Source organism: Leuciscus leuciscus, assembly GCF_965113295.1.
Source record: "Leuciscus leuciscus genome assembly, chromosome: 12".
Classification (NCBI taxonomy): domain Eukaryota; kingdom Metazoa; phylum Chordata; class Actinopteri; order Cypriniformes; family Leuciscidae; genus Leuciscus; species Leuciscus leuciscus.
In genome coordinates, this window is record NC_138736.1 from 15291670 (window position 1) to 15317296 (window position 25627).

Below are 25627 nucleotides of genomic sequence, written 5' to 3' on the forward strand. Positions count from 1 at the left end.
CACCATACTGCTCTTTTCATCTCACACCATGTAGTTAGATAAAAAACTTGTGACAGCAGACTGTCAAAAAGAGTAGTTGACAGACAAGAACAAATTCTCAGCTTGCATTGATTGCTACACAGAGAAACAAATACTAACTAATCCTGATAAAACTAATCCAATAATTGTAGATGATACTGTACGTTGAAATAGACTGCTTGTTTTTCATTAGGTACACACACACAGTATAAGTGTTACTTTGCAGCTTATTTGATTAAAGCATTATTACTTGTATAATAAGTTACCTTATACGTTATAAGAGTGTAATTTGCAACATAAAGAGATCTAGTATATCAGTGTATGCTTTGCAACTGCTTTTTTAAATGCTATGAAGGTCCACCCACTGTGAGGGGTTATTTTTAACCTTTTTGCAAGTAAAAAGGTATCTGGCATCTTTTGGCATTAAGACTGTGACTGTTAAAGGTGCATCAGAGCCCTGAACCCGTTAACATGAGTACCTGGATGTGCTGTGGGATTTTATGTTTTTGCATTTCAGCTTTACAAAGTAAGTATTTTATGCAAGTTAAGAATGTCATCACATTTATCTCATTAATATTTCATCATGTTGAATATTCGTTTTAAACTTGCTTTTACTCTCTCGTTTTCAGCTACTTACTCATTCCTCCTGGCTCAGTCACCGGACCTCACACACGTCTCAGTTGGTGACACTGTACAATTAAGATGTACATTTGAGCGTAGTGTTTCTTACTGCTATACTGCTGTAACATGGCAAAAGCTGAACCTACGGACTGGTAAACTCACACCGGTGAGGTCTGGCTCTCAGTCCGATTTACTTCAACATGATGATAAAACTTGCGTTGTTACTTTAAAAGATGTAACAAAGAATGATTCAGGTTTGTACTACTGCATTGGCCAGCAGAACTCAATGACTATTATCGGCAGTGGAAGCAGGGTGATCGTAACAGGTAAATCTGGGGTTAAATCTCATCAACTTTTCTATGGGTCACGGTCACTATAACAGATAACATTCTGACGTGATGATATGTGTTGTAGATCACTCTGTTGTGGAACCAGAACTATCCATCTTATACTCACCACCAGAAACTGGCTCATCATCGGTACCGCTGCAGTGTCTGGTGACCCGAGTTGTCCCGTCTCAAGTGCAGGTGTTCTGGAGGATTGGAGAGAAAGAGCATGTTGGATGGACCGAATCCGCCTGGACAAACTCCACTGATTCAGCCACAGAATTCACGCGTGCTCATCTCTCTATTTCTGTAGATGAGTGGACAGAAACCGATGAAATCCAATGCTTTGCTGAATATAATGGCAAGAACATGTCCAAAACTCTGAAGAGATACGGTGCGTATAGCCCAAATGATAAAAGTCTCAGAGAAACATCAGGAAAAATAACAGGTCTACACTTATTATTGTCCAGCCATTTTTTTTTTTAAGTTTAAAAATGTCAACTGACTAAATAGATTTTAATCAAGTTGATTTTTTAAATGTAATTACTGTAGAAGAAAGTTGTATTGGAACTCTGAAAACTTGAGAAATCGAGTAAAAGTGAAAAAATGAATGTAAACAAATGATGATAATGGCAAGAACATGTCCAAAACTCTGAAGCGATACAGTGAGTATAAATGATAAAAGTCTCAGAGAAACATCAGGACAAACATTACGTGATATTTCCCCATTTTATTCTCTGTTTTTTAATAAATCGGAGACTAGATTAGTCACACTAAAAGGTTGGGTAACACTTTATTTACAGTGTCCCTGTAATACATTTAACATGTAGATACTACAGTAATAGTAGTCAATTATGCATAGTTACATGCAACTAACCACAATCCAAACCTTAACCCTAACCATATAGTTAATAACTTAGTACTTAATTGTATAATTGCACTGTAACAAGGACACCTTAAAAATAAAGTGTGACCAAAGGTTGACTATCAAGAGGTCATTTACACAAATGTTTTTTTTTTTTTCTATTTTCTTTGGCAGTGGTTTTGTGTGTGTTAACATATATCAAAACCTTGATGAAGTGATTAAAAATGATTAGAATAGCCCTTAGAATTCTTCTAATTCTTAGAATATTAGAATAAGAAGAATGAATGAATGAATGAATGAATGAGGCATTTATATAGCGCTTTTCATATGTACTACTGTACACCCAAAGCGCTTTACAATCATATCAGGGGATCTCTCCTCAACCACCACCAGTGTGCAGCATCCACTTGGATGATGCGACGGCAGCCACAGTACAAGGCCGCCAGTGCGCTCACCACACACCAGCTATAGGTGGAGAGGAGAGAGAGTGATAGAGCCAATTCAATGTAAGGGGATTATTAGGAGGCCATGATTGGTAAGGGCCAATGGGTGGAATGTGGCCAGGACACCGGGGTTACACCACCCCTACTCTTTACGAGAAGTGCCATGGGATTTTTAATGACCACAGAGAGTCATTAAAAGAATAAAAGAATAAGTTTAATAATTCTGTTCTACAAATTCAAATTTTATCTCTATTATGTGAACAAAATAATACATTTTCATAAATTCAAGCAAGATACATAGGTCGATATAAAGAATTCCAAAGAATTGAACCTCGGTCTCCACTATAGAACATTACATGATAAATATTAATTATGAATATAATTGTGATGGTTAATCTTTCAGGACTGTTTCAAAGGACTCAATCCTTCTGGCCTCTGTACTGTGGCTTTGGGGCAGCATTCCTGGCTATGGCTGTGATCTTCTCTATTTGTTTATGCCAAGGTAAAGATTTAAATCAATCTGGATACCCGTTTTATTTTTTTTAACAAATTAATAATTTACAAATATTATAACTAACTAACATACTTAAATCAGCACATCTGAGGAAATTATTACCAATATTCATATGTTTTTATCTAGTCTGTATGTAATCTGCGGTAAAAGTACATAATTCTCAGAAGAAGAAAAATTATAAAAAACATAAATGTGAAAAAACTTAAATAACTGAAAAAAAACCCTGGGTTACTTACAAATGATTGGTAACACTTTACAATAAGTTAGTTAATGTATTAATTAACATGAACTAAAAACGAGCAATACATTTGTTACAGTATTTATTAGTCTTTGTTAATGTTAAAATACAGTTGTTCAATGTTTGTTCATGTTAGTTCAATGTTGAAATTCACATTAACTATAGATTAATAAATGCTGTAAAAGTATTGTTCATTCTTAGATCATGTTAACTAGTTAAAGGTTCAGTCCATCTCGAATCAACCAAATTTCGGAAACTTCCCCGGCTCAAAATTTTGATTTTGTTAATATTTTTTCTAAAGACAAACATAAATAGTGATGAAAGCCAAAATATTAAATGTCATGGATGTATATTTACTGAGTAATCCACTATTTTGTAGAGGGGGGGTTAAAATGACAATTTTCACCTGAGATTTGGAGCCAAGTTACAGGCTGGTAAAAATAGATACAGGCTTGATACAGGCTAAATACAGGCTTGTATTTTTTTTGCTCCAAGCTTGCATGAGTCTAACTCAAGAGGTATTAAATATATCTTAATATCCTTTTAGATTTTGGTTTTTAAGAAATATTTATTTTGGTATCTTCATTATAAAGGCCCTATATGGTTCGATGGAGATCTTAATGCAGCTCCATGAGTAAATTGGTAAATTGTCCACTTTTTCAGTCATCAAAAATCAAATGTGGGTCACTTTGCATACAGCTGATACTTATTCTTTTAAAGAGGAATATTTGAACAACAATGTTGAAACTTAAATGTATCTCATTTTTTTTCTATAAACACAATTGCATGGAATATACCAGTCTGAGAGCCATAAACACGTTTTTTCTAAAGTTTGTGTGCCTACCACTCAAAAAGTATTCTACTGTAAACTGTACTGTATGCAATTCAGTGCATATGTTATAAACATGTAGTCATGTATTAAATCTGCCAGTGGCTTCATCATAACACACAATTGCATTGAATGTATCTTTTTATTAAATATATTGTATTTACCCTTAACAGGTAAACAGAGTGAAGCGACTGCAGACATTTCATCTGTAATGGTAAGCATGGTATAATCTAATCATTATAGACTGATATTTATATATACAGATATTATTATTGTTCGTTAATTATTCCATTTGAATGGTTGTTGGTGAATTTGTGAAAACGTAACATTTAAAAAAAAATCTTAAAAAAAATACTTTATATACGTTTAACCTGAAGAGTCAAAATGATTTGTCAAGTACAGTTAAGAATACAGTAGTTTTGGTGTGGATATATTAAACTTCTTTTTTTTTTGTCTAGTTTTATCCAGTGGATCCCATGAATTTTGGACAGAATTTAAGTCCAACAAGAAAAAAATAAAGGTAAAAAGAAAATGTATGTATTTTCTATTTGTATGTACTTTTTGACTGTAGACTTGCAGCCTGGTCTCATTGTTAATACGTAGATATTAATATGTAATTTTCAAAGACACAAAACATACTTTTTTGTACGTTTGGATAGATGCTGAAATGTATAATAAGGACGTATCTGTAACATTCGTTTTACAGCTACAAAACGTTAAATATTTACAAATCTTTCATTTCATAAAGATTTCTGTATAATTCCCCTTGACCCTAACCTAAACATACCCATTTTATACAGAATATATATAGAATAAAACGTAATGGACAGAGATGTGTAGGGAAATGACAATTTTAGTAACAATATAGCATTCAAAATATATTTTGAGCCGCTAATCCTCCTACCCCTAAACTTACACATAGCCATTTCTTAAAACTGTGAAGAAAAACATAACAGGCAGACAAGTGTTATCACAACAATTTATTTATTCAGATAATCTGTTCTTTTTTTCAGGGCATCATGGAGATCAGTGTTAATGAAAGGAATGCAAAGGAATGTTGGTGTATGCCACACAGGGGCGTAGCAACCGGGGGGGACGGGGGGGACACGTCCCCCGCACTTTTAGAAACACGGGATTCTGTCCCCCGCATTTATTTTGACCCAGCGTCAATATTTCCGCCCGTGTTCTCTGATTTGTTACTTAGACTTGAGTGAACTAACATTCAGCCAATCACAGCGCGAATCATCTCTTGGGTGTGTCTGCATGAGCTTCAAATCTCTTGTTGCTCTTGCGAATTTTCGTTCGTTTAGTCCCTTTGCTGTTTGGCCGTCTGGAGTAAAATGCACCCCAGAAAAAAAGCAGAGGACGATTACATCCTTTTTACAAACACACAAACACATTATGTTAACAATAATTTATTTGCACACAAAAAAAGCATCATGATCAGTTTTTTGGCTGTCTGATGATGACAATGAGATCGTGAGGTGCTTGAAAGCAGCTTTTGACGCGTTCGACCCGAGTTCGAATCCGCCTTTTGCCGAACTCGCTCTTCTCCATTTTCCCAACACATTTGAGATGTCAAATTTATAGCCTAACATAAAGGTCTCTAGCGTTATATTTTGCCAACAAACTAAAATTTAAACCGTGATATGGCTTTGTTGTTTGTTCCTTTCTAAAACAGAACAAGACTTTAACTAATTAGCCAGTCTGTTTGTGCTGCGTGATATAGAGAAAAGTGCGCACTTTGCTCACCGATCAGCTGGTGATCTGGCGTTAAAAAACACTCAAGGGTTTATTTCTTGCAAGTGAAGAAATTAGGACAAAAGTATTGTAATTTCCCTATACTATAGTGTAATATAAAATATACTTTTGAAATATTCATTTTCATTTATAAAGTATAGACATTTATAGGCTATGATTTTACGTCATATAATAATATAATAATGATTTGTATAATTATTCCTAATAACTGTTTGGCATTCTAAAACACCAGTGATAATGTAATGTAGACTGATAGTCTATAGGCTATCATAACTAAAAAGATGTTTGAGCCCTCTTTAGGTACAAGTCAATGCTTTTTCTTTGTTCAATGTGCATAGTTCATGGGTTGAATCCGGTTAAAGCTCTTAATTTTGAGCTCTCAAAGTGCAGCAGATTGATGCATTTAACCTTAAAATGCAAAAAAAAAATCTTCCGGGGGAGCATGCCCCCGAACCCCCCTAGAAGGACAGAGGTCCACCAAACATAGGGGGTATCATCACCATACAGCTTTTGTCCCCCCCACTTTTATAAAGGCTGCTACGCCCCTGATGCCACACAATCTAGTTCATGCATTCATGACCTCGAGACTGGATTACTGTAATGCCTTATTAGCTGGTTGTCCTGCATCCTCAATAAACAAGCTACAGTTAGTCCAAAATGCCGCCGCTAGAGTTCTTACGAGATCAAGAAAATATGATCATATAACACCGATTTTATCATCACTGCATTGGTTACCTATAAAGTTCCGTATTAATTACAAGGTATTGCTACTGACTTATAAAGCCCTAAACGGCTTAGCTCCAGTCTATTTAACGGATCTTCTATCGCCCTATAATCCATCGCGCTCTTTAAGATCACTAAATTCAAGGCTTTTGGTCATACCTAGGATATTCAGAACCACCAAAGGAGGGAGAGCATTTTCACATTTGGCTCCAAAACTCTGGAATAGTCTTCCTGATACTGTTCGTTGCTCAGACTCGCTCTCCCAGTTTAAAACTAGATTAAAGTCGCATCTCTTCAGCCAGGCATTCATATAATCCTACAGTTCAAACTACAATCCGGCCTCTAGCTCATAAATGCCAGAGGAGAACTGGCCCCCGACTGAGCCTGGGTTCTCCCAAGGTTTTTTTTCTCCATTAGGTAACCTGATGGAGTTTTAGGACACCATTAGGTCACTTGATGGAGTTTTTCGGTTCCTTGCCACTGTTGCCTTTTGCTTGCTCAGTTGGGGATATTTTGGGGATATTTAATTTAATTTTATCAATCAATAAATTCCTCTTGAAACAAACTTTGTTGTATTATTTAAATGTAATACTGTGAAGCTGCTTTGATACAATCTGTATTGTGAAAAGCGCTATACAAATAAACTTGACTTGACTTGACAATCATTGAAATGAAAGTTAATTATATTGAAATTTACATCCTTAATGTAGAGTTGTTGTTAAGTCAAAATTATAACAATAATCTGTATTATTGTTTGATTTATGTATCCTCTTGGTTCCAAATAAAGATATTTTTACTTATTAAAAGCTGGAAATACATTTTGATGTATTAGGAACAGAAATTGCCCTCTGCCTTTGACTCCTTTGTTAGGAACTTTTATTTTGGTGCAAAGTTTCTTGAGGAACCTCTTTTGAATATGCATGTGCACAAGTTACTGTATATTTGAGAGCTAAAGATTTTCAGTGAATAACGACTTATATTTCACTCTGTTCAAAGCATATGGTTTAGAAAAACTTGTTTTGTATTTTGCAGTTAAATCTGCATCATTCAAACACATGATATATTTGAAGTTTGCCAAAGCTTGAAGGAATTACACTTCACTGAACAACATTACTCATAATCTCTAAAAGTAAGATCAACGAATCTGAGACTTTCTGACATTCTCATGACAACTTGCTATTACTCCTCAATCCCAAATTAATTGCCATACCTGGCTGTACTGAATGACTCTTCAGTAGCGAACCGTGACTCTTGAACCTTGGCCTCGGCAGGAAAATCAGCATAGCTTATGGTGTTCTCTTCTAAAGTACTGCAGAAGTTACTTTTGACAAGAAATGCAACAAGCAAACAGTACAGTGAGTGTGAGTTATCAGCAAAATAAAACAAAATGTAATAACATGCAAATCCTCATTACAAATTATTGCATCACACAATCGGTGTGCACTTAGAGGAGTCCTATTATGCGTTTTCACTTTTTCATCTTTAGTTCGTAGTGTGTAATGTTCCTGTTTGAGCATAACAAAGATCTGCAAGGTTGCAAAGCTCAAAGTCCACTCCAAAGGGAGATATTTCACAGAATTCACTTTCCAAGAAATGAAGCTTTAGCATAAGTTCTGCCAGGAAGACTCAATTACTACGTCACTTATTACCTTCACATCTATCAAATCATGTCCTAATACTTGCGGTATAAAAGATCGGTACTTACACATGTTTGAGTTCGCAGACGCTGACGCAAACAATTACCTCCATCCTTCTTCAGGCAGGAAATGCAGATCCGCTACCACTGGATTATGCACTATACGGACGGGGCCTACGCCAAAGAACTTTATAAAAAATAATGTCAATAAATTAATGCTTTGTTTACATTGTTCTATCTCCCGAGTCTCCCTGGTAGAACTACAACGAATGACTCTTTAGGACTATGTATTTTTCTCCAGGATTTATAATGTTACTCATTCAAATAATCCCCGCCCACGGAATAAGCAACAACAAAAAAAAAGAAAAAAAAGTGCGAGGCCTGGTTGAGCTGCTGCTATGTGAGACACTGTTTTTTCAACCCCTTTTCCAAAACTCATTTGTTTGACCTTCCTAAGGCTGACGAACTTAGAGTGATTAAAATTTATTTTAAACACTGTTCCTGAACATTGTAACCCCAACGTTTATCTGTGTGCCGCACATTTTACGGAGGACAGCTTCCAGAACCTAAGAGAGTACAATGCAGGCTACGCACAAAAGCTTCAACTGAAACGGAGCAGTTCCTACTTTGTTGGGACAACCTGTTGTTTGTGGATCACAACTTGTAAGTATGTCTTATTATTTGTAGTTGCGTTCTCTATTAACAGTTCCAATTATAAGTTTTATGTTGTTCCTACAATGTAAACAAAGGGCAAAGCTGTTTGGCTCCGCTCGCTTGCTATAGCCAACATTAGTGTTGATATAGTGTTTACTGTAGCTTTTGTAAGCTCTCGCTTTTGTAAGGCTGTTTGCCATCCTTAAAGGGTTAGTTCACCCAAAAATGAAAATGATGTCATTAATGACTCACCCTCATGTCGTTCCAAGCCCGTAAGACCTCCGTTCATCTTCGGAACACAGTTTAAGATATTTTAGATTTAGTCCGAGAGCTTTCTGTCCCTCCATTGAAAATGTGTACGGTATACTGTCCATGTCCAGAAAGGTAATAACGACATCATCAAAGTAGTCCATGTGACATCAGTGTAACGAACCGTTAGAATTTTTTGAAGCATCGAAAATACATTTTGGTCCAAAAATAACAAAAACTACGACTTTATTCAGCATTGTATTCTCTTCCGGGTCTGTTACTGTCTGCTGACGTAAGACGCTGCTGACGTGTTATCTGGTGCGCCCGAGCTTCGTTTACAGTCTGAGGGAGACGGTTCCGTTAAAATATCTTAAACTGTGTTCCGAAGATGAACGGAGGTCTTACGTGCTTGGAACGACATGAGGGTGAGTCATTAATGACATCATTTTCATTTTTGGGTGAACTAACCCTTTAATATTTACACCAGAGCAGAACTTGATGTTATGAAGGGGCATGACATTTCCCGAAGACACGCTAAGCGGTGCCAATCACAGCACACTGGGGCAGCTAACCAATCACAGCACATTTTGTATTTCGGGAGGAAGGGCTTCATCGAAACAGGAACTGTATTGTTTTTTGAACAATCAAGCATGAAAGCCTATTCTATTACACCTCAAAAACAAAATCCAGAAGTAGTTGATATGAGGGTTAGACTGTCAAAAACGATTCATTACCCTGATTTATGACATGATGTCCTTATTGTCAGAACCAGGACTTGAACTCAGGTCTCCAGTGTGAGAGTCAGACTCTCAAACTTTGAGCCACTGGAGGATGATGAACCCAACAGTAAGACGCACTATGGAGAACTTGAGATGCAGAAAGTCTTTTAATAAGAGTTCAAGCAATAGTCCACAACTGAAGCAAAAAACAGCAAAAAGTAGTTCTCAAACAAAATAAGTCCAAAAAGGGTATTCCAGAAAATATTCAAAAAATCTTAAAGCAAAACCTCCAGAGGAGAAAGTCCACAAAACAAATAAAACTGATAAGGAAAAATAAAATACAAAGTCTCAGAGTTAGCGAACACCTACTCAGGCAACTGGCTTCAGAACAAATAAACACCAAGCAAAGAAGCTGCTTCTTCTTCTTCTTGAGTTTTTTGGCGGTTGGCACACAACGTAATGGTGCATTACTGCCACCGACTGGTATGGAGTGTGGATCTGAATGTCTATTATTTACTTTATTCTAAACAAAAATAAATAAATGATAATAATAATAAATAAAATAAACAAAATTAAATTAAATCTCAAATCCTCTCAATCATATCTATTATTCTAAGATAATGAAAAACAATTCCATAGCATTTATCTTTTGAGTTTTTTCTAAGAATTTCTACTAAATCAAAACTTATTCTCCCTCATATTTTTTACAATGTATCATGACATGTTCTACTGTTTCCTGTTGCTCACAATATTCACATCTGCCGGTGTTATGTTTACCTATTTTAAATAAATGACTGTTTAACCCTGTGTGCCCAAATCTAAGTCTCGATATAATTGTCTCTTCTCTCCTTCTCCTTCCTGCACATCTCATTTCTCCCACTCTCCTCTGAATTTTGTAAAACCACCGTCCTTTCCTCTCTTCCTCCCATTGTTTTTGCCACCTTTCCTTCAACCCCTTTGCAGCCTTGTCTGCCATTTCATTTCCTATGACTCCAATATGTGCTGGCACCCACAAAAATATAACTTCAATGCCCATCATTTGAATTCTATATAATGCTTGTTGTATTTCTATTAAAATATCGGCTCTGCTGTTTGAATGACTGTTCTGTAAACTGACTAATGATGAAGTTGAATCTGAACATATTATAACCCTCAATGGTCTTATTTCCTCTATCCACTGTACTGCTAACAGAATTGCTAAGCAAAGAAGCTATGAGACAGAGTCACTTAAATATACACGGCAGAACGAGACACATGTGAACCTAATAACATTAATTACAAGCTGAGTAAGCTGGGCATGAGGGCACCATGAGGACCTCTAGAGGCCAAAACACAACATGACAAGCAAAATACTGACACTTATATGGCGGTTTTATGAGACCATGTGAAATTTGACCCTGTGTGGTTCCAGGGGGTTTATGGATGTGTGTTTATGACTGTAAGCTGCTTGGTGTGACAAGGAAGTGAATGTTTTTCAGGGATGTTTTTATTATTGGTGGATAATGTCCACAGATTGGTGAAATTATGAACATGGAGAGATCTGTCATGGATTTGTTTTTCAGATTTCACTGTTTTGTCCATAATGGCTGTGGGAGAGAATAAAAACAGGGTGAATGAAATTAAGAAATAGCATTGACAAATTAAAAACATGTAAAATAACAGATATATGAAATAAGATGAAATTTATTTAAGTATAACTATTTCTAAAAGTAAGTTTTAACCTTTTAAACACCACATTATATGAGTTAAGAATACAAATGTCTGTCTGATAGTCTCTGAGGAGTGTATAAATAGCCGATCGTGGAATTTTTCGGCACCGAAGAAATATGTCAGAATGAATTGTTTTCAGATTACACAGTCACGTCCATAAATAAACAATAGAGATTATATGAAACAAGATGTTAAATTATCAAGTATAAGTATTTTAATCTAATACACAACGAAATACTGACTTAGATAAACATAAAATAGTGAATAATGGTACATATTATTTAAAATGTTAAATGATCAAGTATAAGTATTTTAATCTAATACACAACAAAATACTGACTTGCATAGATAAATAAACATAAAAATAGTGAATAATAGTTCATATTATTTGAAATGTTAAATTATCAAGTATAAGCATTTTAATCTAATACATCAGTGATATAGGGTCATCATGTGGGCGCCACAATATACTGTTTTACTCAGATAAACAAAACATATAAAATAAAATAAATAAGATGTTAAATGATCAAGTATAAGTATTTTAATCCATTACATCAGTGATATAGAGTCATCATGCGGACACCACAATACTGACTTGCATAGAAAAATAAAACATAAAATAGTGAATAATAGTTTGTTTTGTTTGAAATAAGACGTTACATTTTCAAGTATTTTAAAGGTAGGTTTAAACATGTGTTGAAGTGAACTTATCATCGGTGAAATTAGGAGGTCTTTTTGTCACTGGTTAAAATCATACCTGTAGATCCTTGAATTTGATTCAAGATGTTTGCTCTCCGTTTGCTAAATTGAAAATGAAGATTGTTTCCATCATGGCAGGGGCACAGGCCCTCCCCTCCCTCTCTGTGTAGTTGCTATGTATTAGCATATGCAGTTTGTTTCAGAAAACATCAAGCAATTAAAAGATAGGCCGGTCACCTGGTGTTTTACAATCAAAGACGTCACAGACTCCCAGTGGCGGCTCCAGAGATTTTCTGTTGCAGGTGCTATGGGGATGCTCAACACTTAAGAGAAGGTGCTTTGAATTTTGCGGCGTCATAGTGTCATTATGGAGTCGCATTGGACCACCCTTGGTATAAATATACACATGCGTACACGCCCGCATTAACTATATTCATTCCGCGACTATAGGCATATATATATATATATATATATATAAGTATTCAACGCAAGGGCTATAGATACAACATACATAAGCCTGCCAATGTAAACCTCTGAAAATATTATTTCACACAATTATGTCACAGTCGAGCCCTGAATACAACGGAACAGCAAACAGCAGTAACAGACACACGCTTCGGCCTAAAATGCTCAGATCACGAAATCACACAGCCAGTTACCAACACACTAGTCTAATGATGAATCAGCAGTGTTCCTATTGTTGGAGCATCATATATGTAACTATGAAGGGCCAAGATTTGTGCTTCAACCACCAAATTAATTACATTTTTAACAGCCAACAGAGGGGGAAATCAAGCACTTAACATAGATGTCTTCACAACAAAACAATACTTCTGTTGCTGTGATTCAGTGCGAAGGCATCAATGATGTTATCGCAGTCAAGGGTCCTTGTTCTCTCCGTGTTTATAGCCAAAAGTGCCAGATTACTGGTCCTAGCGTCTCCACTGCTGTTCCTCAGGTAGTTTTTTACACGGCCCAGGCAAGAAAAACTGCGTCAGGGCTATGCATATTAAAGTGTACAGGTCCATAAATGCATCTTTATATGGCCGCATTAAGGATAGGAACTCCTGTGTGCTGTGGATGGCATGTCCCTGTTCTTCCTTCCTTTGTAGAAGCCGCCGCACCTGGTAGAGCTCTGCTGACAGGTTTTCCTCACTGACACCATAGTGTTGGGCCATGGGCAGCAGAAGTTGTTTGTCCAAAAACGATGTGTGTTTTGGGCTGAGAGTTGGCACACCTCTCAGTACATCATTTGCCTCTGTTGAAAAGCGCAGTTTCATTTCCACCATCAACCTGTCTATAACTGGATAGAAAGAGTGCGTTTTCATGTCATCAGTATTGTCTGTCTATGTTCTCTCTATCGGGGCCTCCACAATAAAATCCTCCAGGTGTCGAGTTTTCTGGGTCTGCCTTTTCTCGCGTGAAGAATGTGTTGTGCCTGTGTTTGCACACAGAGTCTCTGCTTGTTGTTGGATTTCTTTCCACTTAGTGTCTGTGCGCTTTTCTGATAGAGCATTAAGTACAGACTGGGCCAAATCCTCTGCCGCAATGAGGTCAAAATTGGGGGCCTGTAGCTGATCTGACATGAACTTTGTTGTTCTAAATAAATCCTCAAACATGATGAGATGCAAAACAAACTTCTCATCGATGATGGCACTGATGGCTCTTGCCTCTGCCCTCCGATGTGTGTGTGACTGAGTGATGACATCACGCAGGGTGACTCGGATAGCGGGGAGAGTTTTCTTGACAGCGCAGATCGCATTATAATGGCAAGCCCAGCGAGTATCGCACAGTCTCTTGAGTTCCACTGGTTGTGCTGTCGAGTCGAGCTCTTTTTGTTTTCTCATGAATAGATCGTGCACCACAGATCCAGAAAAAAACTTGTAGTGTCTCAAAAAACTCTGCTGCAGCGCTGACATTATGTACACAGTCCACTAAAACTAAATTCAGCTTGTGTGCATGGCAATGTATATAGATGGCTTGTGGCACCTCCTTTCTGAGTTTTTCCTGCAGACCATTATTACATCCTGACATCACAGATGCTCCATCGTAGCATTGACCAACACAGCGATTTATATCAATATTACACTGACTGAGTGTGTGTTTGATGCTGGCTAGCAGAGAGTCTGCATCCAATCCATCTGCGGCAGTGAAATGCAAAAACTCCTCATGCACTTCCCCTGACTCTGGCTGCAAATACCGCACGATAACAGAAATCTGCTCCTTTTTACTCATATCTTTACTCTCATCCACCGAAACAGCAAAGCACTCGGTATCTCTTACCTCATCACTTATCTTCTTTCTTATCATTTCTGCCATTACAGCAGATATCTCATTTTGAATATCATGGTGAGTGTATTTAGTGTTTGATGGGTTGGTAGCTAACTTCTTGTCCACTGTTGGATCAAACTTAGCAATAACATGCAGCAGCTCACGAAAGTTTCCCAAGTTGTGTGACTCCTCACCCTCTCTGTGACCTCGCTGTGTGATCCCCTGGCAGGCTGTGAAGCGCAGGCTCTCCACCACAGCTTTCATGTATTTTCTGTTCTCCATAACTAATGCAGAATGTCCCTTATCAAGCAGGTTTGCTATTTTAGATCCGCTTGTCTCTTTTTGCTTGAACTCATTCCATCCTTCCATAGCAAATTTGTGCCCCATACTCTCATGATGGCTCTTCAGAGATGCTGATGCTTTCCGCCAGTTGTTAAATCTGTTGCTGCTGCTGGTAAATGTTGGCTCCACATGAAATCCGTGCCCTCGTTTCAGAAAATGCCTACACGCAAAACAAAATGCTGCATCTTTGACAACGCTGTATTCCAGCCATGAATACTGATCCATCCAACTTTTGTTAAAACTTCTCTGCTGATTCCCAAATTGCCGTGTGGGGTATTTTTGAAGGACTGGTCTTCTTGGGCCCTCTTGAGGATGGTTGCTAATATCACCTGCAGCACAAACCGTAACGTTAGCATCCTCAATGGAAACCGCCGCCGGCGATTCTCCTCCGTCTTCAAGTTCATCCCCAGGATTTTCTTGTTCCTGGGGCTCTGTGACGACGAGTGTTGTGTCTGCACCTTCACAGTCTCGTTTCTCGTTTCTCGTTTCAGGATGTGACTCAGAACGTGGACGTTTAGGTGGCAAAAAACGATCCATTTTGGTGTATTTTACTTTGCTAAAACTCACTATCAAAAACAAGCTGAAATGCGTTAAGGTCAAAGGTTCGCCGGGCGCTGCGCCCATTGGCCAAAGATCACCTGTTTGGGCCTCATGTTATTTTAGACTAATATATATATATTTTTAATTATTATTGAATTCCTATTTTAAAAACGTGAAAAAGAATATTCAAACATGACATTAAAATATAAATATAAAAAATTACAGATAGTTCTTGGGGGTGCTGGGCAGGTGCTATGGATATTATAGGGGGAGCTGCAGCACCACCTACCCCCCCCCCCCAACATTTATATATATTAACAGTATTAGAACACCCTTTGACTTTATGAATACACAAAAATTACAGCTTAATGATTTTTTTTATATTTCCGTGCATTTATTTAAAGGAACCGTATGTAAGATTGTGGCCAAAACTGGTACTGCAATCACTTTCAAATTACTGTAGAGCCGTGTATCCCCTCCCCCTCCCCCTGACTCGAGGTTGCCAGTTAGGCTGCAGGATCCAGTAGGAACGTAGGCTGCTACAAGGAGCTTCCAATGGCAAGTGACGAGTCCTACACAGTAATTTTTATTCTGTTAAAGGGTAACTAAACCCCTGGTCAGAGCCTGACTCCACCCACTGGCAATATTTGAAAAATGCTGGAAAAGTAGGCAGAGCCCAGTGGAGAGGGGGCGTGCATCTCTGACGTATCTCTCTGCAGGTAAGGGCGTGGTTAGCTGGTACCCTCTGACGTCAGAGGGCACCACAACTTCCAATAGGAAAATTCAACTGCAGTAGCCACTGTTCAACCTGAAGAGGGCAGCACTCAGACGTTTTTACACCATATTTTGTAAAATTAAAACACTTTAAACACAAATGTCAAAAGAACTACTTGAATCAATGAACAGCAGTAATAAAGCCCCATTCTTACAGATCATTAACTAAAAAAAGTTGGTTTAGGGTTTAGTTACCCTTTAATTATGTTTATGCTTCATGAGAGATGTTTTGCGTATTTCGGATTCATAACGAGGTCTTTTAGGTTTCGTAACGTTAGACATTTTTTATCCGACACGTTTGTAGCTGCAGCTGTGGTAACTAGAGCAGAGCTGGCAACCCGGATGCCGAAACACTACTGACTTCGTGATTAGTAGATAGGTGGAGGGTGGAGCTTCAGGCCAAAACAAAACATGACAACATCAACATCAGTTGAGGGCTGCAACTTCACTTTTAAATGACAATATCCTGGCCGGACTACTGTTGTCAGTGATATAAGTATTTGAACAGCAGTGGGGGTTCCATAGACATAATGATTTTGTACTATAACTGTATATTCTGCCTGTACACCTAAACACTACCCTCACAGAAAACTTTCTCTGTTTTTTACATTTTCAAAAAATTTTCACACACACACACACACACACACACAAGGGTTCTATAAAAATAAACGTATCTATATTTTAAATTAAATGATTATAGATAAAATGTATAACGCAATGAATAATATCAGAATTGGTAAAAAATTTATTTAAACAGTTTTAGTTAGTAAATAAACTGTTAAATAAGTTATTAAATATGTTGCCAAAATAAATAAATAAATAAATATAAAAACACCTACATTTTCAGAGCGCTGAAGAAGTAGTTGTTTATGCAATGATAAAAAACAATCCAAAAAGCAAATAGTTTAAGTGGTCGTAAACAAAACAGTCCCAGATCCTCCAGGGATAAACTACAGTGTGAAATTAATGTTTCAGTCCCTCACAGAGACGAGAGGAGTTACAGACCTGATGAGCCTCTGGGACACAATGTCACAGCATACAGTATAAACTATTTTGATCTGAATCAAAATAATGCCTGCACTATCCGATGTGTGTGAAGCAGTGTCAAGAAACAGGCTGAAAAAAAAATCAACAATAACCCCTAAACATATTTCACTTTTTCTTTCTTTCTTAGCAAAAAAAATTAATAAAATTGTTAAAACAAACAATGTTAACACTTATTAATCAAAAGATATCTGAGATTTTATATTTGAGATTTTGTGAATATGTATGCTATACTTTTGTGAGGGGTTGAAAAACCACACTGTATCCCAACAAGACAATGCGTGGGCCTTCTGCTGTAGCCTTTCTGCTGTCATCTGAACACGTGTGGTTAGACCAAAGTAAAGAGGTGCAATACACAGCAGGATGTTACACGAGGGTCTCATGAAACAGACTAAACTGAACCTGCTTACTTTCACATACAGCTGTCCATTCACAGTGACCCAATGGCATTACAACAACACTGATATAAACATTTTACTGAAACAAAATATTTACCCAAATAAAATGGAGCTTTAATACATGTACTCCCATCCCTATAAATTCTTATGATATGAACCATAATATTTTTTTGACCATAAATATAGACACAGAATTATTATAGGCTAGTGTGATATGGATCCATTTTTTATTTGTATACTTACTTATTTATAGACTTAAAGGGATAGTTCACTTTGAAATTAAATTTTGGTATGTTTTAGCTTACCTCAAGGGCATCCAAGATGTAGGTGTCTTTTTTTCCGCAGTAGTTTCAATTTTGATATTTTTAGGTCAAACCGTTCTTGTCTGTCAGTCATATAATGCAGGTCGATGGTCACTGTCTCAAAGAGCATGCACAGAGTCCAAATTAAAAAATTCCCCATCGTCCAAATTAAACAATTCCCCATCGTAAGTACACATTGATGGCCCAAGACACGAAACGAGCGGTTTGTGTGAGAAAACGAACAGTATTTATATCGTTTTTACCTCTTGTACACAGCCACGTCCAAGTGATCTGAGAGCGCGGGCGGGTATAGATATATACACTAGATGTCGCATTGGCTACGGTTTCGTTTGGGCGATGATTTGTTTTAATTTGGACTCTGTGCATGCTCTTTGAGACAGTGACCATAGACCTGCATTATATGACTGACAGACAAGAACGGTTTGACCTAAAAATATCAAAATTGAAACTACTGCGGAAAAAAAGACACCTACATCTTGGATGCCCTTGAGGTAAGCAAAAACATACCAAAATTTAATTTCAAAGTGAACTATCCCTTTAAATTACTTTACAAGCTGGTTTGTAAAAATCTGTATATGTTGGTGATTCGCTTATCGTTGATAAAATCAACATTCAGAAAGTTTCTCCCTGACAAATGTTTTTTTTATTTCATATCACAAAACTCTTAATACTCAGGACACAGGCATAATAAAATGATTTGTTTTAGTATAATTTAATGATTTTTTTCTATGTAAAGAAAAATATTTTATATTTATAGAACGGGATTTTAACATGACGTTGCACATATGACAGGTATTTGAAGTGCAGCGTGGGGGAATGTTTTAGACTCAGTTTGCGAGCGAAGGCGTGGGCGTTGTTCTCTCACCATACTGCTCTTTTCATCTCAAACCCGTGAGGTTAGATCAAAACAAGTAACAGCATCCAGAATAACAGCGGACTGTCAGACACAGTAGAGTCAACCGACAAAAAGAACACCTGCTCATTCTGTTGACCTTTCAGGATAGTAATCTGTAGATTTGAGCAATACAGACTAAGCCACACTAATATGCAATAGTTGCAAGAAATCCAACCTGAGCTCTTGTCTATGTGTCTATGTTAGCAATACCACATCTGCACAACTTCCTTTTTGGCCTCATGTATTGGCATCTAAAACATCAGGAACGAATAGTGACAGGCCTCTGCGGACTGACACATTGACTAAGTTTATTTCCAAGTTAGTGACCGAGAACTGCATTAAGCAGTCATTCTAGGACAGTGCTTCTCAAACCTGTCCTGAGGACCCCCCACCTACACATTTTGTTTGTCTATCTCATCTAACACACCTAATTCAACTCATCAGCTTTACTTGGGTGTGTCTGATAAGGGAGACTTCCAATATGTGCAATGGTGGGGGTCCTCAACAGGTTTGAGAAGCTCGGTTCTAGGAGGCCTAAGAAAAGTGATATGGTCCCATGGCCCTATTTCCTGAAACACCAAAGTAAATGCAAAAAGTAAAATGCTATTTTATCTTGGCAACATGTTTTCTAACTAGTTTATTGTTAGAAAACATAAACTAGTTTATGTTAGATTAGATTATTTAGACTGATTATTTAGCACGCACCTTTGAGGGCTGCAGACCACTGGGAAAACTTTAATGGACAATTTAAAAATGTCTTTCCATCTACAATCATATCTTTTGCACAAGTGATGTATAGGCTAGGCTATAAGGTCCACCCACTGAGGACTTCTTTCTTTCTTCTTTTGTTTCTCCTTGCAGGCAATTTTCCGTCAAACTGGGTGGCATTTGATTGTAAGATTGCCGTATTTAGGCTAGTTAAAAGTGGTATACATCTAACATTCTTTCAGCTCTTTGGAACTGCAGACATGAGCACCTCGACGCATTGTTGGATACTGTCATGTTTTTGCATGCTTGCTTCACACAGTAAGTTATTTGACATTTTTGCCTGAAATTTCAGTTGAGAACATTCTGTTTTGTATCTCACCTTATTAATTTTAAAGAGTAAATTTAATTTGATATTCTAGTCATAATGATTAAGAATTTTTGTATTCTCTCGTTTTCAGCTACTTACTCATTCCTCCTGGCTCAGTCACCGGACCTCACACACGTCTCAGTTGGTGGCATTGTACAATTAAGATGTACATTTGAGCGTAGTGTTTCTTACTGCTATAGTACTGTAACATGGCAAAAGCTGAACCTACGGACTGGTAAACTCACACCGGCGAGGTCTGGCTCTCAGTCCGATTTACCTCAACATGATGTTAAAACTTGCGTTGTTACTTTAACAAATGTATCACAGAATGATTCAGGTTTGTACTACTGCATTGGCCAGCAGAACTCAATGGCTATTATCGGCAGTGGAAGCAGGGTGATCGTAACAGGTAAATCTGGGGTTAAATCTCATCAACTTTTCTATGGGTCACGGTCACTATAACAGATAACATTCTGACGTGATGATATGTGTTGTAGATCACTCTGTTGTGGAACCAGAACTATCCATCTTATACTCACCACCAGAAACTGGCTCATCATCGGTACCGCTGCAGTGTCTGGTGACCCGAGTTGTCCCGTTTCAAGTGCAGGTGTTCTGGAGGATTGGAGAGGAAGAGCATGTTGGATGGACCGAATCCGCCTGGACAAACTCCACTGATTCAGCCACAGAATTCACGCGTGCTCATCTCTCTATTTCTGTAGATGAGTGGGCAGAAACCGATGAAATCCAATGCATTGCTGAATATAATGGCAAGAACATGTCCAAAACTCTGAAGAGATACGGTGCGTATAGCCCAAATGATAAAAGTCTCAGAGAAACATATCAGGAAAAATAACAGGCTACACCTATTATTGTCCAGCCATTTAAAAAAAAAAAAAAATTTTAAACGTCAACTGACTAAATTGATTTTATTCAAGTTGATTTTTTAAATATAATTACTGTAGAGGAAAGTTGCATTGGAACTCTGAAAACTCGAGAAATCGAGTAAAAGTGAAAAACTGAATGTAAACAAATGATGATAACCGTTTACAGTAGATACAGAACACTGCCCACTGCATTTTGCTTCTAGTTATTAATTAACCTAGGCATATCTATATCTAGTTTAATTACTCTGCTCATTGCTATATTTCAGGAACCCAACCAATCTACTCCTGGCTTCTGTACACCGGCTGCGTGGCAGCGCTGCTTACCATACTTCTAACAGTCATTATGTCTGTAGGATTGTACCGAGGTGAGAATTTGGTGCTTCTGATTTAGAGGATGTTTAAATATATGTCCTAAATAGTTCGATATATGAGACATTGTGGCATATTTTTTTATAATATATTCGTAATTTCTTTCCATTAAATTCTCAGATATGTTGGCGAACAAAAAAAACAGAGGGTCAGTATTTCAACTTCTACCCTATAAACTTCAAAAAGTCTATTTTATGAATGTAATTGAAGCAACCTAACGTTTTTTTTATCTTTATTTTTATTATTATTTTAGGCTCACAAGAAAAGATGCCCACCGGAAAATTTCATATGGTAATGTTTCCTTTCCAACCTACAACTATAATGTGGTATGCTGTATTCTAATATATAATATATGCAATAATAGCTGTAAAGTAATAAGAGTCAAGACAAAAAAACCTGCAAACACAAAATGTTTTATTTTTGTTTATCACAAAAAAATTATTTACCCTTTAACAGGCAAACAGAACACACTGAGAGAAGAGAGTTCATCTGTTATGGTAAGAGACAGAAAATTGTGAAGACTGAACTAAACTTTTTACTGCATGTGTGTCTTCTGAAGAAAATGACTGTTTTTGCTGTTTCAAAACAACTATTCAATGTGTGCTATTTACATGAGACTATAACATGAGAACAGGTTCATGTTGCATAAATGCACTTTTTAAAAAAAATCAACAGACAATTCTATATGTATTCTACAATATGAACAAGGCTTGCGATAATATTAAATTAATATTAAATGTTTTTTTTTTTATATAAGTGGTTTTTGAAATTTGATCAAAATAGTTTTTGCCTGTAACTCCTTTGACATTATGGGCCCTATTTTAACGATCTGAAACGAAAGTATCAAGCGCAAAACGCAAGTAACTTTGTGGGCGGGTCTTGGGCGCTGTTGCTATTATACCGGCGGGATAAATGACTCTTGCCCCGACGCGAATCTAAAATGGGTTGGTCTGAAGTAGCTTCATTATTCATAGGTGTGGTTTGGGCGTAACGTGAAATAAACCAATCAGAGCGTCATCTCACATTCCCTTTAAGAGCAGGCACGCTTGTTCTATAGCGAATTCCTATTATAACGGCGGATTTGCCAGGCGCGCGCCAGCAGCGGTTCACAGCCGAGGAGACCGACGTTCTCGTCACGGCCGTAAAACACAGAGAAGTGACATTGGGGATGGAGAAACACACCCAAATTCTATCTATCTATCTATCTATCTATCTATCTATCTATCTATCTATCTATCTATCTATCTATCTATCTATCTATCTATCTATCTATCTATCTATCTATCTATCTATTGTAATAATGTATGATTTGCAAAAATGAAACCTGCATCTACCATCTGTGTAGATGAGAGAATTAAAGTGTATGCGCGTTGTGCACACGCTATATTGATTATGGCCAAGCATGCGCCCTTAAAATAGCATATGAATAACACGCGCAACGCGCCACTGACTTTAAACTAGTTTTTTTTGGTTAGTGGCGGAATTGTTTTCTAAACCTGTAAAATAGCATCAGGGAACGTTTGCGCCGGAACACGCCTCCTCTTTGCGCTGAACCGCCCCCGGGAGCGAAAGTTCATTTGCTAGTCTACCGACGTGTGTCTGTGGAGGGAAAAGTCCGCTGTGCGCGGGTGCAAAATAGGAATGATACATGCGTCGGTGTACAAAGTCAATTGCACTGGGTGCAAGATAGGGCCCTATGTGTGTGCACTTATTTGTTATATTGGTAAAAGTTTTATTGGAGCTTGGTAGATGTGGTCACTATGTCGTGGAATGGAAAATAGCTGTGTGCAGATTCTTTAAAAATTAATTTTTTTTTTGTATTTTTTTTTTGTAATGTATTACATGACTCAGATCATTTGATTTCGACTGATCAATTGTGGCATTGAGCAGTTAAAAATGTATGTTTAATGACCAATAAACTTGAATCAATAAGAAAGAAAGGTTGTGATGGAACTTTATGAAGTCTTTTTAGTGTCTTCACTAATTTCTACTCCTTTTTGTACGTAGGGTTTATTTTGTGTTTTTTTACCAGTAAACCACGTAACCTTGAACAGCAAAATATTTTACTTACAAAACTATGCTTTTGCAAACTTTTTACCAAACAAAATTTGTACTAACTTTAAATAACTATATTTTATGATCTTAACATTTTGTCCAGTGTTTCTCTGGGGATCTCATCAGTCACGGACAGGACACGAGTCCATCAAAAGAATAAAGGTAAATCAAATTTTATATGAATAGTGTGCAACAGCAAATAGTAACCCTTGTAAGGATCATTCTCATGTGGCTTTGAGATTTTCTTTCTTTCTTTCTTTTTTTTTTATAGGGTACTATAGTGGAGAAAGACATGTTGGAGTAGCCTATGTTAAAAATGACTGAAATAAAAGTTAGAAAATTAAACATATTGTCTTAATACAATAAGATGACCTGTTCTTGTTTTATAATCATGAATATTTATTAGTTAGGAAATGTAGGTTTTCCTGTATATGTTATTTTAAGTTTGTTTTTGTTCAACTTTTTTTTCTCTAATAAAAATCTGTCCTCTTAAAATTGGGTTAAACCATGGCTCTTTGTAGACCATCACACTTTCTAGCCCATTTTCCAGAGTAGTTCATATGATGTGAAATTTTAGGCAAGTTATATTTGTCCTAAAGGAAAATAGGCTGATTTAAAATACAACCTTAATAGCATCCTGCTATTACAAATAAGGACATGAAAATTAGGAGAGTGGCACCAATTCTATAGTCTTTTGTAATTCTATAGCTTTTTTTGTAAAGTAAAACATGAGCCTGAGAGATTGTGTTCATAACGTATGCATATTTTCCTGTGATGGGTTGAAAAACCACAGTGCATGTAAAAAGACAATGTATGTCCTCTTGTTGTAGCCTTCATACTCTCATTTAAGTGCTTGTGGTTAGACATAAGCAGCATAACAGGATGTTAGATGAGATGAACTGCACACCCGCTTGTACTGTCCATTTTTGCAGAAACTCCACTGACATTACTTAAGCCTTGATTTGAAACTGTTTATGTTGGACCTTACACCTTTGTATTGATACATAATGTTCTCATTTGTCATACATGACCTAAATTACCATATTAACTTGGTCTGAGGATAAATCAAATTAGACTGCAAATCTGTATTAAATCACTGTGAATATATTTTTGAATGTAATACTTAATGACAACAGATTAGAGAGCAAAGTTGTGAATATCACATCAGCAACATTTGTGTTCCTCTTTTGTTTTATGCAGATTTACAGATCGTATAATGCAAACTCTGAATTAAGAAATTACATTACATTTTTGTATTTCTGATTTCACACTATTAAAGGAGTATACTTTTATTTTGTCCATTTTACTTGGTAAAATGTCAAGCTTAAGGGGATAGTGCACCCTTACAAAAAAATAGGTATACTTCAAGTTCAAGTTCATAAAATATATTTGAAATTTAATTAAGCATACTTCATGTAATATGTACTAGTAGTATACTTGTATGTGTACTATTTTAATACTACTTGGAACTAAATTGGCCCACTTTTTAGTGTATAAAGTATCCTTTAAGTGTAACAGTAAACTTTGAGTACAAGTTTACAAATAGTTTTTCATTGGACTGCAACCATACTATCAAGTGAACTTATAGGTTTATATCACACTTAAAGTGCAAAAATAATACAGTTAACTATAAGTATACTACTGTTCTTTTTTAGGTATTCATTTTTACACTTGAAATGTACCTTCAACTGTATTTTTAACTCTTTCCCCACCAGCATTTTTTTTTTTTTTTTGCTAGCCAGCGCCAGTATTTTTGGATCATTTTCACAAAAATGTCATGGCCCCCAGAATATTTTGTTGTATGAATATCTGTACATGCAGATTGAGTTGAGTTCAAGAATAGGTCTAATAGCACACTTGAATAAACTTTTTTGTAAGGGCACCCAAACATCGTTTACTCTTTCTCTCATGCCATTCTGAATGACTGACTTTCTGCTGTGCAACACGAAAGAAGATATTTCGAATATTTCAACTGTTTTATCCATATGAGGTCAATAACAGCATTGAATTGGCCAAAAACATTCCACTGAAGAAAGAAAGTCATGTGAATTGAATATTTTAACATGACGTTACATAATTCATTCGGTATATTTTCTAGCGTGACATTCCACATATGTATAGCTATCTGAAGTGCAGTGTAGAGAAACGGTATTGTCAGCTTGTGAGCGAAGGTGTGGGCGTTCTTACACCATACTGCTCTTTTCATCTCACACCATGTAGTTAGATAAAAAACTTGTGACAGCAGACTGTCAAAAAGAGTAGTTGACAGACAAGAACAAATTCTCAGCTTGCATTGATTGCTACACAGAGAAACAAATACTAACTAATCCTGATAAAACTAATCCAATAATTGTAGATGATACTGTACGTTGAAATAGACTGCTTGTTTTTCATTAGGTACACACGCACAGTATAAGTGTTACTTTGCAGCTTATTTGATTAAAGCATTATTACCTGTATAATAAGTTACCTTATACGTTATAAGAGTGTAATTTGCAACATAAAGAGATCTAGTATATCAGTGTATGCTTTGCAACTGCTTTTCTAAATGCTAGGAAGTTCCACCCACTGTGAGGGGTTATTTTTAACCTTTTTGCGAGTAAAAAGGTATCTGGCATCTTTTGGCATTAAGATTGTGACTGTTAAAGG

At 36.7% G+C, this 25627-nt stretch overlaps 1 protein-coding gene across 1 annotated transcript; it reads left to right on the top strand.

Moving 5' to 3' along the window:
- The first annotated feature begins 28 nt into the window (after nt 1-28).
- LOC309510529 (uncharacterized protein) lies at nt 29-24530 on the top strand. Its single transcript, XM_082185345.1, has 11 exons — nt 29-544; nt 648-965; nt 1054-1357; nt 19910-20076; nt 20165-20470; nt 20821-20919; nt 21044-21071; nt 21177-21214; nt 21380-21420; nt 23082-23140; nt 23250-24530. The coding sequence occupies exons 1-10, from the start codon at nt 490-492 to the stop codon at nt 23136-23138; spliced, it is 1413 nt and encodes a 470-aa protein (XP_082041471.1). The 5' UTR covers nt 29-489; the 3' UTR covers nt 23139-23140; nt 23250-24530.
- The last annotated feature ends 1097 nt before the right edge of the window (nt 24531-25627 follow it).

Coding starts and splice junctions, on each gene's coding strand:
- LOC309510529 (XM_082185345.1), top strand. CDS start 490: ATGAGTACCTGGATGTGCTGTGGGATTTTATGTTTTTGCATTTCAGCT. Junction 1,358..19,909: donor TCCAAAACTCTGAAGAGATA/CGGTGCGTATAG, acceptor GACTGGTAAACT/CACACCGGCGAGGTCTGGCT. Junction 20,077..20,164: donor AAGCAGGGTGATCGTAACAG/GTAAATCTGGGG, acceptor TATGTGTTGTAG/ATCACTCTGTTGTGGAACCA.